A 26,551-nucleotide genomic window follows, 5' to 3' on the forward strand; every position below is an offset into this window, starting at 1 on the left:
ACAGGAGGAATGGCACTTGGTCTCTTTTGCCTCGTCCCTCTCACAATAAGGTGATTGGTGTCAAGTGGGTCTTCAAGACCAAGTACCTTAGCGATGGTTCTTTGGACAAGCACAAGGCTCGCCTTGTTGCTAAAGCTTTTGCTCAGCGCCCAGGCATTGATTTCCATGATACTTTTGCCCCCACTGCTCATATGGCGACTATTCGAGCTGTTCTTGCCTTGGCTGGCTATAGGAGATGGCATGTCTATCAGTTGGATGTGAAGTCGGCATTTCTCAATGGTGACTTGCATGAGGAGATCTACGTTGAGCAACCTCTTGGCTTTGGATCCTCGGATGGGCAAGTCTACAGGTTGAAGAAGGCCTTATATGGCCTCAAGCAGGTTCCGCGTGCATGGAACGAGAAGATTAACTCGTTTCTTCAATCGAAGTTGGGATATCGGCGCTCCCAGGCCAATCCGCACCTTTATGTGCACACTTCCGAGGTTGGTTGTGTGTTGTTTGTATTGTATGTTGATGATTTGATTCTGACAAGGGATCATGTGCAGCAGAAGGTTCGAGAGACCAAGACAGCTTTACATCAAACGTTCAAGATGACAAATTTGGGGCTTCTTCATTTCTTCTTAGGTCACGAGATTTATCAATCTCAGAGGGGGATTTTCCTCTCTCAGCAGAGATACATTCAAGAGCTCTTGGTGACTTTTGAGATGGAGACTTCTACTCCTATGGATCCGAACTGGAAGGCCACTTCACACTCAGATTCTCCCTTGCGGATGCTTCCCGCTACCATCAGTTGATTGGATCCTTGATTTGGCTTCTCAACACTCGTGTTGATCTTTGTTTTGTTGTGGGTCTTTTGGCAAGGTTCATGAGTGAACCCAAACAGGTGCATTGGCAGGCTGCCTTGAGGATTCTTTGGTATTTGAGGGGGACCTCAGACTTAGGTGTTTCTTATCCAGCAAGCACTGATGCTTCTGATCTTGTTCTTACAGGTTGGAGTGACTCGGACTGAGCTGGTGATGTGGACCACCAGCGGTCTACTACAGGCTCCTGTTTTACCTTGGGAACAGGTGTTATCTCTTGGAGTAGCAAGAAGCAGCCCACAATAGCTCTTTCTTCTACTGAGGCAGAGTATCGGGCTACGTCTTCCACCACATGTGAGGTTGTTTGGCTTCGAAGATTGTTGGAGGAGCTTGGCTGCCCCCAAACTCGTCCTACTCTTCTGCGGTGCGACAATGAGAGTTGCATTGCCTTGGTGTGGAATCCTGTATTCCATGCCCGGACGAAGCACATTGAGATCCAGTATCACTTCATTCGAAAGAAGCTTTTGGATGGGATCATTGATGTGGAGTACTGCAAGACGGAGGAAAATCTTGTAGATTTGTTTACGAAGGCCCTTCCCCAAGCTTTCCTTCGTCAGCATTCCAGATCCCTCAGCCTGATGCCTCGTCCAGGATCTGAGAGGGGGTGTTAGAGGTAGAGTCATCCCTTGGACACACTATGTTAGGGTTTATCCGTGTACAGATCTGTCGGACAGATCTGTCAAGTGCCACATCATCAGTCCCAGGCAGGCAGACACGTCAGCACATTACGGCAGAGGACACATCAGCAGTCGGACAATTTTCTGTCTGCAGTCGGACAGTTTTTTACTACAGTCGGCTGCATTTAATGCAGCCGACCTGGTGCTGGCATTTCTTATTTTCTGGCTATATATAGCTAGTTGGTGGCACACTCCTCTATTCATTCTGGTCTTGAGATCTGTCAAAGTTGGTCTGCTGAGACTGACTGCATTCGAGCTGACGAAGATCGAGGTCTTCAAGACGGAGACACACGCAGATGTTTCCTCTGCCCCTGTGTATATTTCTGCACTCCTATACAGCATACTACACTGCAGATTTTCTGCGTTACACTGTCCCCTGTTCCCTTTCTCTCTTCTCTCTGTGTTCACTCTCTCTCTGTCTTTGTCCTACACTTCCACATCGCTGCACTCTGACACAGTGATGATGCTTACAGTTTTTTTTTAGACATTACATTCATTTATTCTTTTGTATTGTATTATGGACATCTGTAACTTCATCCGCACTGTCAGATGACATGATTGTAAAAGGGCACTTGGACAAGTGAACAATTCCCCTGCGAGGGCACTGTCCCAGTGGCACCGTTGCATAGCATATTGCATGAGCATGATATCTTGCATCTCCCTTTGCATTACCCCATGCATTGGCATTCTATTCATGTAAACATGCATCTGTGCGCGTTTATCCCTTTTCGATCGTTTGGAGGGTCAACTCTAGGATCCACCATATTTGTGGCATTGCACATGGCAATCTCCAAGGCAGTCTTTCCCAGCTTGCTTGCTTGGTTTTGCTTGTCTTGCTTGCTTGACATATTTGCTATATACACACCTTAGCCATTTTCTTCGTCATCGACACCCAATAATGGTAGGGATAGTATGCTTGTTTTGTGAAGGTCTTGGGTCTGACCATCCCTTATCACTCTCTTGTTTGGGGCACGGATATTCAATAGGATGAAAACTGATTTGAAACCCTCACTTAATGCTTAATCTATCAAACCTAAAAAGCCCTCAAAAAAAAAAAAAAAAACCAAAAAAATGTCATAGCTGATTCCATCCGCCTTTGTAGGGCTTGGTACGCCACTGGAGAGCCGACGTGCACCCTTTGTCCGATGCCATGTCCTCTCTAGGGTGATCACTTGGGCTCCCTTGGTAAGACAGCCATCGCCTCTGTAGTCTTAGTAGGCCACTGGGCAACCGACGCGCACCCTTTGTCCGATGCTCTGGCTGCTTTGGGATGGGACGCCTTGGGTTAAAAGATAAACCAAGAAAGGGCTTGGCTGGCCTCTATTCTCGTGGCACCATTGTTGGGCCTGAGAGGGGGTGTTCAGCTAAAAATGCATAAACTTTACTTAAACAGCCCCAAAACATGCTTAATTAATGAAGAAATCTTGTTTATTTAAAAGAAACGCGATCCTAGAACGCTTCTATGTCCCATAAGCACAAACCCACTTGGAAGGGCCCAAACTTTCTATAAATACGTATGCTGCCCTCCATTCAGCCCTTAATCCCATTTATGCAGATTTCAAGTGTTTCAACTTGCTACCCACACCCCATTCACGGAGGACATCTTAGTCGAAGCTGTCCATTGCTGTCTCCATCAGTTGGCGCCTAATTTCCAGCCCTATTCACGCAGTTTGAAGCTGATTACATTCAAGCGACTGCTGTTCTTGTGCAGACTTGCCGCCGAACAGCCTACCACGTCATCACAATCCTGCAGTCTGCATTTTTAGTCTTTCTCTTTCCTGCAGTCTGCGTTTTTAGCCTTTCTCTCTCTTGCAGGCTATCATGCCTGCGTTTTTAGCCTTTCTCTCTCTTGCAGGCTATCATGCCTGCGTTTTTAGCCTTTCTCTCCCCTACAGGCTGTCTTGCCTGCGTTTTTATTCTTTCTCTCACCTGTTGCTTGCGTTTTTAGTCTTTCTCTCTCCTCACTGCTATCTGCATCAGATCCAGCTTCTCACTGTTGCGTTTGCTGGTATTCAACATCCGGAGACTGCCTTGCTGCGATTTTGGATCCGTTCAGAGTACGACACACTCTCCAGCTCATTACCCTTTCCCTAATCCTTGAGATACAGGAGTTTGAGGTACAATATTCATTCATTGCATAGTATGTTTGATGCATGCACATCGTATATTCAGTAGTCATATCACTTCATTCATTCACTGAGTTCATTGTCTCTGAGTTACCCTAACCCTAACTATGTTCTTTTATCAGTCTACGCTTTGTCGTACGGTTTCTGTTTATGTTTCTATGTTAGGGTATTTCTTTACAGCCACATGAAAGAGGATCATAGCATAGATTTTATGCCCGGCAGTAGCCCTCCTAATAAGCCACCTTACAAAGTCAATGCAACTCAGTAAGACAAGATAATGAGTCAAGTTAATGAGTTGTTAGAGAAAGGGCTAATTCAGCCCAGTTCATCTCCATTTTGTTCTCCACTGCTTCTAGTACACTAGAAGAATGGGTCCTGGCACATGTGCATTGACTATTGTGCTTTAAACAAAATCATGATAAAGAATAGATTTTCAATCCCTAGGATAGATAATATCTTGGACAAATTGTAGGGGATAGCCATTTCAGCCACATAAAGTTCTTCTGCAAAGCATGCAACTGAGAAGCAATTTCAACAAAGTTCAGTACATACTTCCTATAGTACGAACAAAGATCCATAAAATTGTGGATCTCATGAACATTCAAAGATGTGGCCATGAAGGAATTCCCTCAACCTTAGCAAAATCCGTACAAATGCCATCAGCCGATACAATTTGGCACAGAAAGTGAATATCATGCAAAAAGAATTCACTCTTGTCATTAATCAACAACTGATGCCTATAAATCCCATTGAATACTGTTGCCAAATGCTTAGGATGCTCGGCCTGATTTTTTGAAAAGACAATCATGTAATCAAAGAAAGTGCCCACAATTTCCTATACTGCCGAAAGATGCAATCCATCATTCTATTGAATGTGGCACGAACATTTGTAAGCCCCAATGGCATGACAAGAAACTCATATAAACCAGAAGATGTTCAGAAGGTTGTCTTGGATACATCCTCAGGCCTAATCCAAATTTGATAGTAACCACTTCTCAATTGCCATTCAAATGGACATCAATGGAAATTTCAGTAGGGCCATGACATTGCTTATGAGAGTTGTATTCTCCATGGTGCAAAGAGGAATTTGCAGCTCCATGAGAAAGAGCTCCTGGCTATAATTCATGCACTTTCCACATGGAAACGCTATCTTTTAGGGGCTTATTTTTCGGTGCAGACAGACCATCAAACTTTGCGCTACTTCTTGACTCAGACAAAGTTATCTGAGAAGCATATGTGGTGGGCAAACTTCTTGTCTATGTTTCACTTTCAGATTGTGTATATAGATGGCAAAAATAATGTAGTGGCTGATGCTCTATCTCATAAGCCTCAGTTATCAGCTGTCAGCATGGTTTATCATACTAAGTTGGATGCAATGAAGGATCACTATGCTACTGATTCGGACTTTGGAAATGTATATGACCAGCTTTGCAATGGCTAGACGCATGATCACTTTGTACTTCAAGAGGGCTTTCTCACAACGCATGGACGATTATGTGTCACAAAGCAGTTGAGGGCCAAGGTGATGACTAAAAGTTATGCTCCTCCTAATGTGGGTCAGAGGTATTGATGCCACAGTTAAGACAATTAAGCACTTCTTTTATTAGCCATCTCTGAGGCATGATGTTGAATAGTTTGTCAAGACATGCATAGTATGCTAGAATGTCAAGTATGATAGATAAAAGATGCAAGGTTTATTGCAAACCTTGCCTATTCCTGATAGGCCTTGGTAAAGCATTACAATAGATTTTATCTTTGAGCTTACACGTACATCTACAAGAAATGATGGGATATGGACTATCATATGCAAGTTTAGTAAGCAGGCCCACTTTATTCCAGTGAGGAAAAAGATAAAGGCTGATCATATGGGACATCTTTTTATGCAACATGTGTTTAAGTACAATGGTATGCCAAAGTCAATCATTGGTGATTGTGACCCACGGATGACAAATTTGTTTTGGAAAGGATTGTTTGAGAACTTAGGCACAACGCTCAAATTCTCATCATCTTTGCATCCACAAATTGATTGCCAATCTGAGGGGGCTAACTCCACAATTTTAGATCTTTTGAAGTGCTATGTATCAAACCGCAAAGCATAGCGGGAACAGTATTTGCCATTGGTTGAGTTTGCATATAACAACACGGTGCATAGTTCCATGAGTAAAGCTCCTTTTGAGGTGGTAGAGGGTGGTTAGAAAGTACCCCCTATTTTGCACACAAAAGATAAGATCTTTGAGGATGATCACTATGTGGAGAGCATGGATGCAACTTATCAAAAGGTTAACCATGCGCTTCAAAGATCACAGGATAAGCAAAAGAGAGCAGCTGATTACCATAGGCGTGCTTTGCACTTTGCAGAGGGTGATTATGTGTTGCTGCATTTTGAAAAGTCACGACTAAAAAATATGAAGGGCAAAGAGAGATTATATCCAAAGCTAAGTATGCGATACAATGGGCCATTTCAAGTGTTGAAGAGGATCAGTGATGCATGTTATAGGCTAAAATTGCCTCCGCACTAGAGGACAAAGAATGCCTTTCATGTGAGCTTGCTTAGGCCTGTTCATGGTTGTGTTAGAGAATGTATCGACTGAAATTCAGCCTAGGGGTGAAGAGCTCGATGAGATACTAGTACCTCAGCAAATTTTGGCATACAAAAATTAGAAGATCCAAGGGTAAGATTTTCGAACAATACTTGGTGAATTTTTAGAACTATTCACCAATGGATGTGAAATGGAGGGAGAAGGATGACTTGGCAGACCATCCTCAATTGTTTCGTCTTTACCTTGATGCTTTCCAGTTAGAGCCAACTTTAGATCAAGTTCAGATAGGTTCAACAAAGCAGGGGTCCAAAGTATTACCTGATGCTCATCAGTAAGCTAGCACCTCCGCTCCTCAATGATGGACAACTTGTCAGAGTGCAGCGGTGCGGAAGCATAGGACTGAGAGAGAGAGAACGCAGAGAGAGAAGGGAGAGAAAGAGACAGTGGACGATGAAGATCTGCTGTATATAGAATGCTGAATACAAAGATATACACGGGCGCAGTGCGCTGGACTGCGTGTCTCCACCTCGACGATGCGACCTGCTGTCCACCTCGAAGTCTGCTGCAGTCTGCACTGTCTGCTGTCTGAAATCTGTGAACAGAGACAGAAATTTGCACGACACCGGTCTGTAATCTGCGACAGAGAAGAGTGGCCAGACTGCTGGAAAAGTCGACTATAAATAGTCGAAAACTGCCACGAACTGGGGCGCCAGAAAATAGGGCGCAGCCTGGAATAAGTCGGCTGCATTTTAATGCAGCCGACTGGGCTGCAGACAGTCGGACTGCCACGTGGCAGTCCGACTGCACAGTCCAACTGTGCAGCTGCTGGTCCGACTGTGCAGGCTATGATCACTGATCTCTAACACCCCCTCTCAGAGCCTGGACAGGGCAGAAGCCTGAGGGATCTGGAATGTTGCCGAAGTAGAGCCTGAGGAAGCGCCTTCGTAAACAAATCCGCAAGATTGTCCTCCGTCTTGCAATACTCCACAGTGATGGTCTCATCCAGAAGCTTTTCTCGCATGAAGTGGTACTGAATCTCAATGTGCTTCGTCCGGGCATGAAAAACAGGGTTCCTCGCCAAGGCAATGCAACTCACATTGTCACATCGCAGCAATGTAGGACGAGTCTGGGGGCACCCAAGCTCATCCAACAATCTCCGAAGACACACAACCTCGCATGTGGTGGAAGACGCGGCCCGATACTCCGCCTCAGTAGACGAAAGGGCTACCGTGGGCTGCTTCTTGCTACTCCATGAAATAACACCTGCACCCAAAGTAAAGCAGTAACCTGTTGTAGACCGCCTGTGGTCCACGTCACCGGCCCAATCCGAGTCGCTCTAACCTGCAAGTACAAGATCTGACCCATCTGTCCCTGCGGGGTAATGAATCCCTAAATCAGACGTCCCCCTCAAATACCGAAGTATCCTCTGAGCAGCCTGCCAATGCACCGTCTTAGGTTCACTCATGAACCCTGCCAAGAGCCCAACAGCAAAACATAGATCAACCCTCGTGTTGAGAAGCCAAATCAAGGACCCTATCAACTGTCGATAGCGGGACGCATCCGCCAAAGGAGAAGCTGAATGGGAAGTGGCCTTCCAATTCGGATCCATAGGAGTAGAGAGGGCCCGACAATCTCAAAAGACACCAAGAGCTCCTGTACATATCTCTGTTGGGAGAGAAAGATCCCCCTCTGAGACTGATAAATCTCATGGCCTAAAAAGAAATGGAGTAGCCCCAAATCCGTCATCTCGAACGTCCGATGTAAAGCTGACTTTGTCTCCTGGACCTACTGTGCATCATCACCTGACAATCAAATCATCAACATATAAGACAAACAGCACACAACCATCCTCGGAAGTGTGAACATACAGCTGCGGATCGGCCTTGGACCGCCGATATCCCAACTGAGACTGGAGGAACGAATCAATCTTCTCGTTCCAAGCTCGCGGGGCCTGCTTGAGGCCATACAGGGCCTTCTTCAATCTGTAGACTTTCCCATCTGAAGAACCAAAGCCAGGAGGCTGCTCAACGTAGATCTCCTCCTTCAAATCACCATTCAGGAAGGCCGACTTCACATCCAACTGATAAACAGGCCATCTCCTAAGGCCAGCCAAAGCAAGAACAGCTCTAATGGTTGCCATACGAGCTGTGGGGGCAAAGGTGTCATGACAGTCAATCCCTGGGCGCTGGGCAAAACCCTTAGCAACAAGGTGAGCCTTGTGCTTATCCAAAGTACCATCACTGAGATATTTGGTCTTGAAGACCCACTTGACTCCAATCACCTTCTTCTTCGGGGGGCGTGGCACAAGTGACCAAGTGCCATTCCTCTCAATAGCCTCCAACTCAGCTTCCATAGCTTTCTTCCATGGGGCGGACTGTAAAGCCTCCTTCACGGAGGTGGGCTCTCGGTCCTGCATAACACGGGACATCAAACAATAATTGGAGCAAACAAGCTCCGAAGAATGCGCCTGGTGCCTCCGCGACCGCCGTGGACCATCCTGCGGTCCCCACTCCTCAGGAACCCCCTCGATCCCTGAATCACGGAGTGTGTCACGGGCCCAGCGAGGAGGAGGCCGAACCTCCCCTCGTCGTTCTCCATCAGCAGAAGACTCTGGAATGTCCACCGGGGGTAACTCCTCAGAAGGGTCCGGTGGAACAGTAGACTCTGTGTCAGAAACAGAATCATAATCAAAAGGCACGGGCTCCAGTGGAACTGTAGAAGGAGCCCAACTCTCCCCTGGATCTCCAAGAACGGGATGCTCCTCACCCGTTGAAGTAGCCGGAACCTCCACAAACCGCACATCACGGCTAGTATATACATTCCGCTTGACGGGATCATACAGTCGGTAGCCTTGGGACTGGGAGCTGTAGCCAACAAATACCTGTTTTCGGGAAGCCGCTTCAAATTTATCACGGTGAGCCTTGGGAATGTGAACATAGGCATCACACCCAAAGACTCGAAAGTAAGAAACATCTGGCTTCGTCCCAAAATAAGCCTCAAATGGAGTCATCCCTTCCACGGCCGAAGTAGGGGATCGATTAAGAATGTGGACTGCAGTAGCCACAGCCTCGGCCCACAGAACCTGAGGGGTCTGTCGGTGCTCCATCATGGTGCGCGCCATCTCGATCACACTGCGGTTCTTCCGTTCTAGAATACCATTTTCTTGAGGAGTATTGGTATTGGCAAACTCTTGGTGAATTCCTCTATCTGCACAAAACCGAGCAAATTCATTAGACACAAATTCACCTCCCTTGTCGGATCGCAAGGTCTTCAACTTCCGGCCTGATCGGTTCTCCTCAAAGAGAAGCCAATCCTTGAAGTGCGAGAAAGCTTCTGACTTTAGTGCCAAAAAATAGGCCCATGTCATCCTGCTGTAGTCATCCACGATCAGCATGAAGTACGAGCTCCCACGCAGGGACTCATTCCTCATAGGGCCACATAGATCCGTAGATACTAGCTCCATCGGTGAAGTAGACCGCCGCGAAGCTGTGTGGGGAATGGCATCCCTATGCTGCTTCCCCCGTATGCAGGAGACACATGGCTGCTGGCTCACCACTATATCCGGCAACCCTCGAACAAGCTGTCCACGTGACACCTTCCAAAGATAGTCATAGTTCAGGTGACCAAACCGAGCATGCCATAACTCAGACTGTGACTGTGAGGTAAGAAGAAGAGTAGAGAGGGCAATGGAAGACTTCAGTTTGTAAATGCCGTTCTCCTCATATCCAGATGATAGAACCTTCCTCGATTCACGATCAAGGACTCGCACTGTAGAACTATCGAACTCCACCAAAAGACCAAGGGAGCAAATCTTATGAACTGAAAGGAGATGGTACCCTAATCCTGGTACATGCAAAACCTCTGAGGTATGGGTGCCACCTCGTCCATCCGGAATAAGCTGCATCTTACCCCGACCTGCAATAGAAACTGAAGAGCTGTCCCCAATGAGAACCTGCCCACGTGAAGGTCGCAGCTGGGCAACACCATCTGATGAAGGAGTCATGTGCCGTGAGGCACCACTATCAACAATCCATTCTCGAGCTTGGGGAGCCGTCATCGCAGCATCAGAAGCATTCGGTGAAGCGTCCTCAATGACAACTAGATGTAGAAATGCAGCTGATGAGGGTGCAGCCACCGCTCCAGAATCCTTGGTATCCTTCTTCTTGGTGTCCTTCGTGTCTTTGTCAGGGCAATCCTTCTTCCAATGGCCAGTCTTTCCACAAATATGACATGTGGAGTCTTTGTCCTTGTCCTTCTCCTTGTCCTTCTTGGACTTGTTATCCCCCTTCTTCTTCTTTTGGTCCTTCCCCTTCTTCTGAGAGGCTTGACCTGTCAACGCCTCCGTCTTGGAAGCATTCTGTCCCTTTAACTGTTCCTCTTGGTCCAAGACCATAGGAACCAACTCTTCCCAGCGAAGAGTAGACTCTCACCCTGAAGCTATAAGGGCAGAGTAAAATGTACCGAATCGTGGCGGCAACTGGGACAATAGTGTGATCGCCATGTCTTCGGAGGAAATCGGCTTCCCCGCATTCTGAACCTGCATCTGTAGCTGCCTTAGCTTGTTAATGTGTTCCCTTAGCGAAGAAGACTTATTGACGGACAAGGTCCGCATCTGTACCTCCAAAGAAACCCTCTTCATCAAGGTCATCCGATTGTACATTTGATCAAGCTCCAGCCATATCTCACGAGCCACCGTCAAGTGCTCGATGTGAGCGATCACGGCTGTAGTGCATGATAGAAAGAGAAAGGATCGAATCCTGGCATTCAGTTTGTCCCAATGAGACTGGGCCCTGGACAACTCCGCACGAGCATCGGAAGAGAGTTTGGACTCATCTCTTACCGAAGGCCGGTCAATATCCTCCTGTACCAACTCCGCCAAATCATAGGACTCAAGGATGGCCAACATCATAACGCGCCAAATGCGGTAGTTGTCGCCGTCGAGCTTCTGATCTGTAGGAAGAGCCGGTAAGACAGGCACCTTCCGGTCCATAATCGCCTGGAACTCCAAGTCCATCTCTGTAGACATCTTCACCTGCAATGCCTTCTCAAACGCAAAAGCAGCCCCCTCTGACTGGGTAAACTCAGCCTGCTAAGGCTCTTCCGCGTCCTGAAGCTTCTTCACCCGCCGGAGGCGATGAAAAAGCAAAACCTGCACTTTTAGGTTAAAAACTCAAACTTCCTCCGCGTCAAACAGCAGTAAACAGCAGCAAATCCACCACCTGTACTCCTTTCCTGTGCGCCCACACTCGTTTCAGCCTTGTTCCAAGGCGCAGCCCTCCTGTCTGCCCTTAAACGCAAAAAACGCAAATTTGTGTCGCGATGGAAACTCCACTTCAGGTTGATTCTGCGCTCAGTCAGTCCTCAAACACTGCTCTGATACCATGTCAGAGTGCAGCGGTGCGGAAGCGTAGGACTGAGAGAGAGAGAACGCAGAGAGAGAAGGGAGAGAAAGAGACAGTGGACGATGAAGATCTGCTGTATATAGAATGCTGAATACAAAGATATATACGGGCGCAGTGCGCTGGACTGCGTGTCTCCACCTCGACGATGCGACCTGCTGTCCACCTCGAAGTCTGCTGCAGTCTGCACTGTCTGCTGTCTGAAATCTGTGAACAGAGACAGAAATCTGCACGACACCGGTCTGTAATCTGCGACAGAGAAGAGTGGCCAGACTGCTGGAAAAGTCGACTATAAATAGTCGAAAACTGCCACGAACTGGGGCACCAGAAAATAGGGCGCAGCCTGGAATAAGTCGGCTGCATTAAATGCAGCCGACTGGGCTGCAGACAGTCGGACTGCCACGTGGCAGTCCGACTGCACAGTCCGACTGTGCAGCTGCTGGTCCGACTGTGCAGGCTATGATCACTGATCTCTAACACAACTCTAGATGTAGTGGATCTCGGATGTATTCAGCATACATTCAAGGTACTGTAGCTTGCCAAGAGATCACTATTCAATGTCCTAGGCACTATGTTTGGTACGCATATGGTATGGTTTATTATCTATTGCTCAGGGGTTGATTATTAAATACTGGCTTTCAGCGTATGGTCATTAATTGTCAGTGGTATTCAACGGGTTTTATGGATAGCAGCATACGTTATGATGCCATTGATCTTTCAACCATGGTTTATGTTGTACTATGGTTTAGTTTTGTTAGATTAATTGAGCTCAAGATTAATGGATCCATCGCATGATAATCTAGTAATATTTTTGAGATTCTTTGTGAATCTTATGTTATGGTAATTTCCAACATGTGTTGGGCATATAGAATGATTGAACAATAGTGTGCAATGTTGTGTTGACTATGATGCCTTGTGAAAATTCCAATGCAGTACCTTGCTTTTGATGCATCTAGCAATGCAATCGAGGACGATTGCAAGGATTTTAAGGGGGAGGGCTATCATGAGGACATGTATTTTTGCAAGCCTCACTTAACATGTGCATTAATTTTTAATCACGTGTTCAAGTAAATGTTGCACATGTGAGGTGCAATTGAGATCAATGCAAATTAATGAGCCGGAGACCGGAGAAAATCAACACATGTCAAAGGCAAAAGTTTCAGTTAGTTATGTTGCACAAATACTAGGTGGTATCTCGTGCCAGTTATTCGCCTAAGTCATTTATTTGGCCATAAATGTCAATTGGTAACCCAAGAGATGTGGTATTTAACAGTACTTAACGTTGATCTGATGGTCAAAAATGGCACAAGAACACTCCGAAGATTAAGTGGCCTAGCCAATTTAATTACTAGCTGGTTAGAATTTTCTTTTGGGCACAAAAATAATTATTGAATTGATTGTCACAATTTATATTCTGAAAATTAATTTAATGGGATGGATAATGCTGAAAATTCATTTTGGAAGGTTGCCACTTGGCAAAACTTGCCCATGCAAGTTTGGGAAAGCTGACTTGGGGCTAAAGGAGAAGGAAATCTCGTTTTTTCATATTGGAGCTGTTGGAAAGAGAGGTTGGGCTACTGCAGCTTGCTTTTGGGGCCATTTCTCAGTCATTGTAGACCATTTTGGTGAAGGCGATTGCATATTCTTATCCAAGGGAAGTTGATGATCACGAATGATGCACTTTCTCCTGAAGATTACAACCTTCTAATGCTCCCTTTGCTATTAGTCAATCCATTTGGGACTCGAAAGCTAGGTCAACAACTCAATTTCACTAAATTCTCGCAACAAATCTCTGAATTTGGTAAGGCTTCTTTTGAGGTGGTAGACGGTGGTAAGAAAGTACCCCCTATTTTGCACACAAAGGATAATATCTTTGAGGCTAATCGCTATGTGGAGAGCATGGATGTAGCTTATGAGAAGATTAAATATGCACATCAAAGATCACAAGATTAGCAAAAGAGAGCAATCGATCATCATAGACGTGCTTATAGTTTGGAGAGAGTGATTATTATATTGCTACATTTTGAAAAGGCAAGGCTGAAAAAGATGAAGGTCAAAGAGAGATTGTACCCAAAGCCGAGAACGAGATACTATGGGTCATTCCAAGTGTTGGAGAGGATTAGTGATATATGTTACAAGCTGAAATTGCCTCCACACTGGCGGATACACAATGCCTTTCGTGTGAGCTTAATGAGGTCTCTTCATGGTGATGTACCAGAGGATGTATCTGCTGAACTTCAACTCAAGGTTGCCGGATGAGATATTGGTACATGAGCAGATACTAGCACACAAAGAACGAAAGATCAAGGGTAAGGTTTCCAAATGGTATTTGGTGAAGTTTCAAAACTATCCACCAATGGATGCCAAATGGATGGGGGAGGACGACTTGGCAGACCATCCTCAATTGTTGCAGCTTTACCTTGATGCTTTCCAATTAGAGCCTCGGGCTTAGTTAGGTTCAACAAATCAAGGGTCCAGAGTATTGTCTGATGCTCATGAGGGAACTAGCACCTCCACTTATCACTGATGGACAGCTCTAGATGAAGTGAATCTCAAATGTATTCAGCTTATGCATTCAAGGTACTATAGTTGATAGTATGTTTGCCATGGGATCACTATTCAATGTACTGCTCGCTATGTTTCTTATACATATGGTATGGTTTATTATCTTCAGCTCTAGAACTATACATTTGCATCACTTTATGCTTGGTGTAACATCAATTAGAATCAGCATTAAATCATTGGTTTTCTATAATTACAAACCGTTTATCTTATATTGAGTCTTATGCTACGTGATGCTCGCTGGTAATTTTCAGCATGTGTTTGGCAATACCATGATTTGGCAGCAGTGGCCAATGGTGTCATTACTATGATGCCTTGCAAAAATTCTAGTGCAATGCTTTGCTTTTGATGCATCCAATAGTGCAATCGGAGACAATTGCAAGGATTTCAAGGAAAAGCGTTGTCACGAGGACGTGAAATTTTGTTTGCTCTACTTAACATTTGGATTAATTTTTAATCAATTGTTTATGTGTTGCACATATGAAGTGCAACTGAGATTATTTCATATTTACAAGCCAAGGACCCAAGGAAATCAGTGGATGTCAAAGGCAAAAATTGTCTTTAAGTAAGGTTTCACAGATACTAGGTGGTCTTCGGTGCCAAAAATTAGCCTAAGACATTTTATTAGCCATAAGTGTAAGTTGGTGACACTAGGGATTTGGCATTTAATGGTACTTACTACCAATCCAAGAGCTAAAGAAGACTGAGGAACACTTGGGCGATAAATTGGTCTTGCCAATTAAATCGTTGGCTAGTTAGAGTAATTTTCAATTAATTTGTTGGCTAGTTAGACTAATTTTCTGAGCACTAAAATAACTATTAAAGAAATTTTCAGGATTTTTAAAGCTGAAAATTAATTTAACAATGCAAATAACACTGGAAAATGAGATTGGAAGGCTGCCACTTGGCAAAACTTGTCCATGCAAGAAAGACGTTTCTGAGGCTAGGAGAGAGAGAGAGAGAGAGAGAGAGAGCGATGGCAGATCTAGCTCCCCCCTGACCTGGTGATATGCTTCCTACCCTATGTGCTACGAGAGATCTCCCCTCATACCAACATGGGGTTCGTTCTGCCCTAACATCAACATCGAGCCCTGCCCTTGACATCTCGCCTTGTTGACCTGTAAGTATCCTTCCGACCTGCTGAGCCTACTGGCATGCGGCCTACCATCCTGGGTCGCCTTGCTCTGAGAGAGAGAGCGCTGATGGATCAAGGCACCGCGGGTCCCTGCTTCTATGCGCCCGTCTAGTACGTTCTACTCTGCTCGAGCCCTGCCCTGCCTACGAACAGTCGTCGCCCTGTATTGCATGCGCCCTTCTTTCCTGTGGTGCCCTACTCTGCGACTAAGAGAGAGAGAGAAAGAGAGTGAATGCCAGTACAGAGAACCTGCTTAATAGGAGAACTGACAGTTCACAATTTCAAGACCTGCGCGCAGTTTCGGGACCTGCGCGCAGAGCCTGCACCACATCCTAAGGGCTTTGCGCAAAGTGAGAGAGAGAGAGAGAATTTCGGGATTGGAATCTGCTTCTGCTATGGCAAATTTGCAAGAATCTAATGGTATCGATATGGCCATTCTCAATCAGCAGATTGGGCAAGGAAATAACAAAGACTTGGCTGACTTGAATGGTGATTTGTTGGCTGATGGACCCAGGCCGTTGCTGGATAGTGAAGAGATGGGCAAACGTCGAAGAATGTCGCTTGAAGAACCGGCCTTCAGCCCGAGCCTGAGGTTCATGTTTCATCTCCACAACCTAATGGGTCTTTACAATTCATACTGACCACTGCCAATCATCTTATGTCAGATTATGTCCACTGTAATGAGGATAAAGCTAACACATTACCGGATGGGGATCAAGTAGTTGCAATCATGGGAACCGACCTGGTCCTACAACAAATAGCTTCTTTCCATGAGAGGGCAGCCATATTTTATTTTACTAGAAGGACTCCTTCGATCAACAGAATTCGTGCTTGGCTGCAGTCTATGCTTGTAAGTTTTGAACAGTGCCCAGATGATGCTTCAGGGCGTATGCGGGTTCCCCTGGTTGAAGAGATTTATGATGGCCCGAAGGGGTTCTTTGAGGTTCTTTTTCGTTCTACGGAAGTACTGGCTCTTGTTATGCAACGCATTCCTTGGTTTATGGATGGGCAGCTAGTTCATGTGGTCCCTTGGAGGCCCATGGCTGAATTTCGGGAGGTGCTGAGACAAGCATGCCCAATTTGGGTAGAGGTGGTGGATTTCCCTACGCATATTTGGAGATTCCTCCCTCTGGTACTGAGAACCCTTGGTGAGGTTTTGGTGGAACCTTGACTAGCTTCCCGCAATAGGAACAAGGCATGTATGCTATGGGATACAGGCAAACCTCACCCAAAAAAATTTCGTTTTGAAGTTCCAGGCTTACAAACATTGATGTATGAGTTGAAATGGGGTACTTTTGCAGGACATTGTTTCAAATGTGGCTAGTTGGGCCATTTCGTTTCGGAATGCAACAAAAATACGGAGATAATGCAAGGCCCTATGGATCAAGATATGGAAATGCAAGACCACCACCCTCAGTAGATGATTTAGCAACCAGTACCTGATCCAGAGCAGCTTCCCCAACAAGGCCAAAGCAGCTTCCCCAACAAGATCATGAGGAAGGCAAGAAGAATGTTCCTCACGAGGGTGGGGAGCGTCCTTCAATTGCGGTTGGGCAGAATTTGTCTCCTTGGGAGGATTCTTGGGTCATTGTGGTTCATCGTAATGCTAGGCAAGATTTTCGATTGAATCCTGCCCATCTTCCGCCTCCCCCAATCACTCAGACCTTCCAACGTAGAGGTAAGGGGTTTTATATGAAACCTCAATCTTTGCATGCTCCGGCAGTGGAAGATAGAAGGACTTTTGATTCAGCCTTGCGATTCGATGCTCATGGAGTGCTTGTACCTCCTCGAGATGTTTTCCACTCCCAACAACTGCAGTTTCCGTCCCAAGCTTCAATTGCAGGTCTGCAAAGGGCAGATCTTGTAGATGTTATCCGTATTGAAATGGAGAGATTCCAAGTTGCCAAGACTATTGATGTAAAAGGGAAAGGGAAAGCGATGGTTTAGTAGTCTTTCTTATTTTTGATTGATCATGAAAATTGCTTTGTGAAATGTGAAAGGTATTTCTTCGGACAGCAAGCAGTATCGGTTGTGGAAAGTTGTGCCTGCTAGAAATTGGGATGTTTTTTGTGCTGTGGAGCACAAACAGCATTCTTTGGCTGGATCCTCTTACGTGTAAGGATTATGTGGTCTTTTTTAGTGGTCGTGCTCCGCATAAATCGGGAGTCATGTTGGCTGTCAAATCCTCCCTACAACCAGCATTGGTTTCTCAAGATACCCACAACCGATTTCTGATCCTAGAAATATGTTATGAGTTGGAGGTTTTGGGGATTGTAGGCATGTATGCTCCTTCTAATGCAAGGGAACATCGTCAGCTTTGGGATGACCTGCACTGCCTTGCCTTGGCTCGTCAAGGCTTTGTTATGGGTGATTTTAATGCATGTGTTTTTGCAAATCAAGCAACCTCTCCGCATTCGGTTATGGATGGTCCTGAGCGACAAGCTTGGGATGCTCTTGCAGCGGCATCTTTGAAACAGGACATGTGGTCCTGGATGTATCCATCACAAGCCGGATATACTTATCGTTCTTTTCAGCATCCAAATACTTGGGCCAGACTGGATAGGATCTACATCTCCCAAAATGACTCCTTTCTTCCTGCAGTCATTAATATGCGGGTAGAAAGACAACATATTCTCTCAGATCATTACCCTTTGGTCCTGGAAATGAGCCACAAACCTATTCATGCATTCAAGGCTCTCCTTGCCCATTTGCCTCTTCGGTTTAATCAATCTTTTTTGCAACAAAATCAGTTTTTGGAAGTTGTTCAACAACTGATAGCTTCTTTTAGCTCGAAGGTCCTATTTAGAGGGATGGAAGCATGGGCGGTTTTTAGGGATAATGCACGAGCGTTATCCCGACAATATGGTATTCAACATGCTTCCTCGTTTCGAGCTGAAACGCAACATGCTCAATCTTTATTAGCTCATTCCTTGTCTTTGTGTCAGACTAGGGATTCCAATGATGACTTGCTCACTTGCATTGAATGGCTGAAAGGCAGGGTCCGATATCTTCAAGAAGAGGAATATGCAAAATACAAACTGTTAGCCAGAGCCGAAGCTTTACATGATAACAACTGTCAAACTCATAAATTTTTTGCTCGTCTACATCAAAAATATGCCCGGGAAAATATTGTGCGCTTAAAGGATGGGTAGGGTGATAAGGTGACTGATCCTGCCTCCATTATTCGGATGACTATTGACTTTTATAGGGCCTTGTTGAGTCCACAAGAGATTCTTTCAGATTCTGTTCTCCCTACTCGAACATGCGTTTGTGACCTGGTTAGTAATTAGGTCAAAACAAAATGGGTGAATTTAATGGAGGCTGATATTTCTAAAGATAAAGTGGAAGAAGTGCTGTCTCACTTGCCTCGAAGGAAAAGTCCAAGCTAGGATGGGCTTCCTAATGAGCTGTTTTCAGCCCATGTACAACTGCTTCAGGACCCATTAACTCAATTGTGTTAGCAGGTGTGAAACTCTGATATGATGCCTTCAGATTAGAAGATTGCTTTCATCAAGTCGTTGCCCAAGGTTCCCTCTCCGACCTCTTTGAAACAATGGAGACCTATTTCAGTTATGGGATCGTTATATAAAATCTTCTCCAAGATTATTGCCAACAAATTGCAGAAAGTATTTCTGCACCTCATTCATCCACGTCAATACGGTTTCATTAAAGGTCGGAATATAATGCACAACATTTTGAATGTGCAACTGGGAATTGATTTGCTAAAGCTTATAGCCAGCAAGTGGTTATGATTCAGTTCGATATTGAGAAGGCATTCGATCATGTTAGTCGGTCATTTTTGCGGCAATTAATGTCTACAATGGGTTTTGGGCCCTGTATGATTTCTCTGGTTGATACCATCAGCCAGGGTGATGTGGCCCATATTGCTCTCAATGGAGGGATTATGGAGGAAATTGCCTTATCTCGATCTCTTCGAAAGGGCTGTCCTCTCAGCCCCTTGCTGTTTGCTTTGGTAACTCACCCAATGCTCTCATTATTTGATAAGTTGGCAGCTCAAGGTGAGATAGTTGGCTTATCTCTTCCTGGCGGTGATCAGCTAGTGGACCAATCTTTGGTAGATGATTCTTTCATGTTCCTTAAGGCGGATCGTATTAATGTCAATCGGGCAATAGTGGCCTGGAATCTTTTTGCTTTGGCATCGGGTCTTCACATTAATACTCAGAAATCCACCCTTCTCTCCTGTATGGAGAATGATCTGCAGGCCTTGGGATGGAATGGAATTGTGATCCCAAGGGGCAATATAATCAAACACTTGGAATATCCTATTGGTGTGGAGGTTGCTCCCCATGAATTGCTGGATTGGATGGCATCCCGAATTCATGACAGGTTCATGTACTCGAAATCTCAGAGTTGGCCTCTACATGTTAGGGCTAAAAGTGGCTCAATGCATTATGATCAGTATGATTTCGTTCTTTCTGCCATTGCTGCCTTGGACTAAGAAGTCCCTTTTGGAATTGGTCCAACCTATCAGATTTATGCTGTGGAAAAAGAAAGGCAATCGTTTGGGGCAGGTATGGATCTCCCAGCAGCATGTGACCACTCTAAAAAGGATGGGGGTGCAGCTTTGTTGGATGTTAATTTGCATATGGCCACTTTAAGGCTATCCCTTTTGCAAAGTCTATGTATTCAGTGTCATCCTTGGTCAAATATTGCCAAATTCTTCATAGAAAAGACTGGCATCTCTCATGGTAGCACGGTTATTCATGCTTTCTGGTGGCATGTGCTTAATTCTACAAGGCCTATAAATGTCTCCGAGTCTTTTCTCCTTTCTCATTTGATTGCTTCCTGGTAGGAGATGCTTAGTTTTGCAGTTTAGCGTCCTCCGGATATTTGTAAGGAGGAAAATTCGCTACAAGGAGAAATATTGGCTTCCTCAAGATTGTTGGATTGGCCACAAAAAGATTTACAACGAGACAAGTTTAATCGGATGGTTGGGTTAGGGTTGAAGACAGTCCGTGATGGTGTTATTCTTGGGCAGCCCCACCTTTATTCTTTTAGGCGTATTCGTTGGTACTTTAGGGTGCCTCGTGGATACAAGGACATTTGGTCGTCCATACAGGACAGTCTTCAGAGGTTCTCTCCTTTGCCTGCGTTACAGCCATTGGATCCATGGCGTAACTGGATGTTTATGATTCCTTATGACTTTAAGAAAAGGTCAAATAATCAGATATATCATCAGATAGTGGAAGCTAAGAGATGGGTCACGTGGAAGGTTAATAAGTTATGGCATCTCAGGGATAGCAAAAAGAAGTGGCGGGAAATATTTATCTAGCTTTGTAAGTCTAAGGTTCTGTATCAGGGTAAAGTGTTAATGTGGAGGCTGCTCATTGGGGGTCTTCCAACAAGAGAAGTGCTCCATGCCCGAGAGATCTCTGCAGGTCGTCGTGTTTTCTGTACTACATGTGATGAGACATTGCTTTACCTCTTTGTCTCTTGCCCTGTTGCGCAACAAATCTGGAATTTCATTTCCCTTGTGTGGTTCTTGGTGACTCAACACCGCATACTAGTTCGTTCGTGGATTATGGGAAATATGTCCTCTGTGCCCTCTTTGCCTTCAGATTGTTCCTGCCTATTCCATTTCCTTAGATGGACAGCCCTATGGCATATATGGCGTACTCGCAATGCCTTTATTTTTTATTCAGTATCGGGCATCCATGGGCATGTGGCCCGTGTGCGTGGATTGGTGTTATGGCAAATCTCTTCTATGATATCAGCTAACCTGGTTCTTCCGGATATGGCTGCTCCCTGGTTGGCAATTATTCGCTCTACTCCAGCTGTTCCTTCTACGTAATTTATTAGAATTGGTCATGTAATAGGTTGTTCTGAGAGCCTGCAGGCCTCATGTAAATATTCTACAAAGAGAGTGTGAGAGAGACAGAATATGTTGACCTGTGGTCTGATGTAATAGAATGTAAGAGATACACAGAGAATGTGGACCTGATGGTCTGATGTAAATACTTACTACTTAAATTCAATTACCTTCACGAAAAAAAAAGAGAGAAGGGGGTCATTCCAACCTTGTGCAAGCTGAGAGAGATAGAGAGAAGGCTGTCATAGCTACTACAATAGTTGGCAGGCCATTTCCAACCGACAAGAGACTCTCCAGGAGCTAGTGGCATGCCTTGAAGAGACTACAATAGTAGGTGATAGCAGTTCGAGGGTTGTTTCAGCAAAATAAACATTATATTCAGTGTGTTCCATCAATGGAGATAGCTTTCATGGCTATCTAGACAAGGGAGCAGCTGACTTCTTCCATTTTCTCATTACGAAATTTTGAATTTTCTCTCTATTCAGCATTCTCTCTCATTCTCCAACCATTTCCCAATCTTGCTTCAAAGATATCAACATTCTAATCCCTGGAGGTTGAGAGATTGTATTTTTCTTTGCTATAAGCCCTAATTTATACCAGAAGTTAGGGTTTGACAACAACCTCGAGAAGTGTACCAAGAGATTGAATCCTCAAGACTTGAATTTTCAGGGCTGAGAATTAAGTCTCAGCAAGATTCAAGTGAGGGATCAATCAACCTTCGAATTTGGGGCAAATTTCATTTCCCAAGGAGTCGGTGAAGGCCAATTGCCCGACCAAATCAAGGGGCAAATCAATTTGAAGACTTGCTGGCCATTATTGACAGCGAGGGGCTTTTGGATTGCAAAGGGGGTTGAAGGAATCACATTGTATTCTAATTCAACTGCAACTAAAGATAAAGAAATATCGAAAGGGGCGCAACTTTTGGGACCAACAATGTCCAATGTCCAAGATTTATTGGTAAATGTTTATGTTTCAGCATATCATTAATTATTGTCTGCTATGATTAAGTTATAATCACATTATTACCACCCCTCCATGGAAGGAATGATAGTTTCAAATTGACTTGAGATCAAGGTACCATCAAGTGCGAATACGCATGGAGGATGTATCTAAAACTACATTTTGAACACATTTTGGCCATTATGAGTTTTTGGTTATGCCCTTTGGCCTAACTAATGCTCTTGTCAACAGTCACATTCATGAAACTTATGGATAGTGTCTTACGTCCATATCTTAGAAATTCGTTGTTGTTTTCTTTGATGATATATGTAATTATAGTCATTTTGAAGAAAAACATTAGGAACGTATTCACTTAGTCTTTGATTCCTGATACAGCTGTAGAAATTGACGCCCGTGCTAGTAGCTGGATCAGGCTAGCAGCAAAATACTAAGTCTGGAGTAGCCTACACATGCATGCAGACCTGAAACAGCAGTACCACACAGCAACCTATGTGAAAACCAAGAGAGTTGAGCTCTAATACAGCAATAAAATGATGTGGAGCTGAAAGCAAAGAGAAACAGCCGATAGAATTGTTGTAAACAGAAGGAACAGAAAAGAACAGCAAGAATACAATGGAATCAAAGAAAATAGACTCGGGAAATGGAATCCATATGCCAAGGCTCAAGAGTGTGTACAAAGGCACGGGCTGTGGGCAACCAGCAAAGTGCTGTGATCTCCCTCTCTCCAATAGGAAGCAAAGAACACTCGTATAACGGGGGGGGGGGGGGGGGGATTGGGGGTGCATTTGTCCTACTGGTCCTACTGTCAAAAATAAAACCATTTATTTTTTGTAAATCTAGACTAATTACTTTTGGGGGCTATTTTGAATATTATGTCTAAGTGCAAACCCTAATATTAATTGCTCAACAGGACCAACAGAAGTGGCCAGCCAGCATTTCCAACATGGAACTGTCTTAGAAAAACCTAGTTAAATGCACATCAAGAGCTTCTTCAGCCTAATCAAAGACCCTACCCTACTATGATTCAAAAACACTAAGCCTAACAATGCAGCAAGACCAAGTATGTTGAGATTCATGAAAGTGTCTGAAGCTCATAATGATAACATGTATATATTATATGAAGATCAAAGTATGATGACACGTGTTAGTTTCATGTGACGTGTCACATGATAACTTACTAGTATCTAAAGTACTAATGGCACATGCTATTGGTGTGCTCATTATTTAAGCTATGATGAATGGATTCCTTAAGAGTGGGCTATGCCAACCCTGTGACAAAGTAAGAAAGCGGTTCAAAAGCACAGTAAAACACAGTACCCCCGGAGTTGTCATGAAGCCTGCATTCATACCCATTAAGTGACTTCGTTGGACTCTGATATTGAGATTTATTTTTCAAGACTCAAACCTAGGAGCTGGCCCCTTTGAAGAACAACTTGAGTTGTATGGTACATTCCCTTTATATGTCTGCATTGTGAGCAGATTGTAATGATTTTAGCAGCAATGAATACCAAAACAAGTTTCATTAGTGCAGCACCAGAAAATGCAGCTTCTAAGGCAAAATACATTCTCAAATCACTCTTAATCAGCTATAAGAACATTTAGAGAATCAAAATTATGAAGCTACCAGGCAAATTCTCAAATCACCTAGCAAAATGCCTTCTTCATTCAGCTATAGGGACATTAAGGGAAACACGATCATGAAGCTACCAGGTGACGCTGCTCTGCCAGCTGCTCCTTAGCGTTGAGGGAATAAGCTGATCTCTTCCTTTTCTTATTCTTATTCTTCTCCTCCTTCTTCCTCTTCTCTATGTCGATGGTATTCTGTGAGGACTCCTCGGGTTGAGGACCCTGTGTACTGGAAGGGGCTTGGCCATGGGAGTTGGAGAGGAAGAACGAGCGGGAATAGTAGAGACGAGGGGCTGCAGAGAAAGAGGCGTAGGAGGAAGAGATCATGAGAGAGGGCTCCAGGAAGAGTGCGTCCACCCCAGGGATTGGGAGGACTCCATCGGGTGCCACTTCACTCCAACTGCTGCTCTTCTTCCTCTCCTGCTTCTCCTTCTCCTCCTCTCGCTCCTTCTTCATTCTAGGCTATGGAGGTTTGTGATGATGATGATGATGATGATGATGCTGCTTCTACCACCCTTCCCATGCACACATCAGCGTCTATAGCATGGACACAAAGAAGAGCTCATTTACCATGTGGAACAATGACGATTTGGGAGTCGAAACTTTGATATCTAAAGCCAGAAGCCTTCTCATTTAGCCTTGTGAAAACATTGGATGGAGACCATCCTTGGGCTACAATTCTAAGGAATTGCATAACCGAGGGTAAGATGCATAGAGGAGGATTGTGGAATGGCTTGTGATGGGAGGAGAGTCTACTAGCCTTCCTTCCTCTATAGGAGCAGGAGGCCAAACTTTGGGGGACTCATAGAACGATGGTGACACCATTTAAAAAAATGTGTTTAGCGATGTTACTAAAGCAAAACCATGAGACACAGCAATGGACATGTCTCTAAATTCAAGGTTTGTTAATTGAACTTTTTGTTATATGTAGCAAAAAGCACTTGTAATGTGACAAAAGGGTCCGCTTTTCTAAATCTAGCGTGTGTATGATTATGACATAATCAAGCAAATTGATATTATGAACAATCTATGAAGCGCAAGTGCATATACAAAGGTCAATTGCAAGTTTATTTTGAGAATTAGTAGTATGTTAGAGATGCATGAAGGAGGGAAAATTCCAAAAAAACAAATTGTGAATAAGTGCAAGGGTCAAGAAATGATGGATGACAAAACAAAGTTCACATAGACATCTAGAGTGATTGACTTAGAAGAGGGTACCAAATGTGCATCAAAAATCCCTCCAAAGGCTTACAAAGATCACGTGATGTTATCATCTATCTACTCATTTTTATGATCTAGTAACTAGCAAGGTTTTATTCACTTATTTAGTTAAAATGATGGAAAGTCTTAATAGTGGCTAGGGAAGACAAAGGAATATTTTTTAAAATGCATCTTGGTTTAAAAGATTCTTTCCTATATAAACTAGATAATTGATTGTGCTTATGTATTTTGTATTTGTATAACTTTGTTGTTCACATTCAAATGTAAGTAACCTTTAGCATATAGAAGTCTAGACTATCTTTACACGGCCAACGTAACTTTTGGTATGTTCAAGTTATCAGCTTATGACAACTAACCCCACATTTTCACATGTAGAGGGAGGAGGGAAGGACTATAAAGGAGGAGGAGAAGGAGAAGGTTCGGGAGGCAATGCTAGGGAGATGAGAGGTGGCACGACATGTTGTTGGGGAACAATAGGATGAAATCGTGTCAAGGCAATGATTGACAAGTGAGATGACAACAATGGCATGGCTAGGTAGCAAGAGCTCCCAACAACACAGGTAAGCATATAAAAACCACAAGTAGAAAGGGCAAGAAAGTGGAGAGGGAATGTATGTGTGAAGGATTTGAGGACGAGGAGAAGAAGACAAGGATCTTAGGGCTAAGGGTGAAATGAGGAGCATGGGTAGAGGACAAGAGGAGACAATGAGTGGGATGGAGAGAAAGGGGGCATGCTGACCAAGGGAGGTTTGACATAAGTAAGGGAAACTTTGATGTACAAGAGCATATGAGGATTCGTAAAAATTTCAAGCATGCAAAAAGTTGTCCACATGAGGAAAAACTCTTTTGACAATGCCAAGGAGATGAGAGGTGGCACAATATGTTATTGAGGAATAACGTGTTGAAATCATGTGAAGGCAATGATTGACAAGAGACACAATAATAATGGTGTGTTTAGGTAGCAAGAGCTCTCAACAACACGAGTAAGGGGATAAAAACCATGAGTATAAAGGGGAAGAAGATGGAGAGGAAAGGATACGTGAAGTATTTGAGGAGAGGGAGAAGAAGACAAAGATGGAGGACTGAGGGAGAAATGAGGCGCATAGGTAAGGACAAGAGGAGATGATAAGTGGGATGGAGAGGAAGGGTGCATACTGACCAACATAGGTTTGATATAAGTAAGAGTAACTTCCACATATAGGAGCATATGAGGATTTGTCAAAATTTAAAGTATGCAAAAAGTTGTCCACATGAGGAAAAACTCTTTCAACAATGCCAAGGGGATCAAAGGTGGCACAACATGTTATTGGGGAATAACAACATGAAATCGTGTCAAGGAAATGATTGACAAGAGACACAAAAACAATGGAATGGTTAGGTAGTAAGAGCTCCAACAATAGGGGCAAGGGGATAAAAACCATGAATAGAAGGAGAAGAAGTTGGAGGGGGAAGGGTATGTGAAGGATTCGAGGAGCTCTTGTATGATAAGGATTTGAGAAGAAGATGGGAGAGCAAAGGGAAAAATGAGGAGCATGGGTAGAGGACAAGAGGAGACAATGAGTGGGATGGAGAGGAAGGGAGCATGCCTAACCAAGGTCGGCTAACCAAGGTCGGT

The 26,551-nt window shown here is 44.3% G+C and overlaps 1 protein-coding gene across 2 annotated transcripts in view; it reads right to left on the reverse strand.

The window, feature by feature from the left end:
* LOC148039757 (Methyltransferase MT-A70 family protein) overlaps positions 1-24,424 on the reverse strand; it is a 231,150-nt gene extending 206,726 nt beyond the window's left edge. Inside the window, exon 1 of one of the 2 annotated variants that reach the window (XM_087693652.1) lies at positions 23,797-24,424. In XM_087693652.1, the coding sequence (XP_087549778.1) occupies positions 23,797-24,171 (375 nt within the window). In that variant the 5' untranslated portion in view covers positions 24,172-24,424. The remainder of the gene's footprint in view (positions 1-23,796) is intronic. The other variant, XM_087693648.1, reaches the window with a different exon arrangement.
* Between the last annotated feature and the right edge of the window lie 2,127 nt (positions 24,425-26,551).

The sequence above is a fragment of the Lygodium microphyllum genome, chromosome 2 (genome assembly GCF_053477565.2).
Source record: "Lygodium microphyllum isolate KBCC chromosome 2, Lygodium_microphyllum_v1.1.10, whole genome shotgun sequence".
Lineage (NCBI taxonomy): Eukaryota > Viridiplantae > Streptophyta > Polypodiopsida > Schizaeales > Lygodiaceae > Lygodium > Lygodium microphyllum.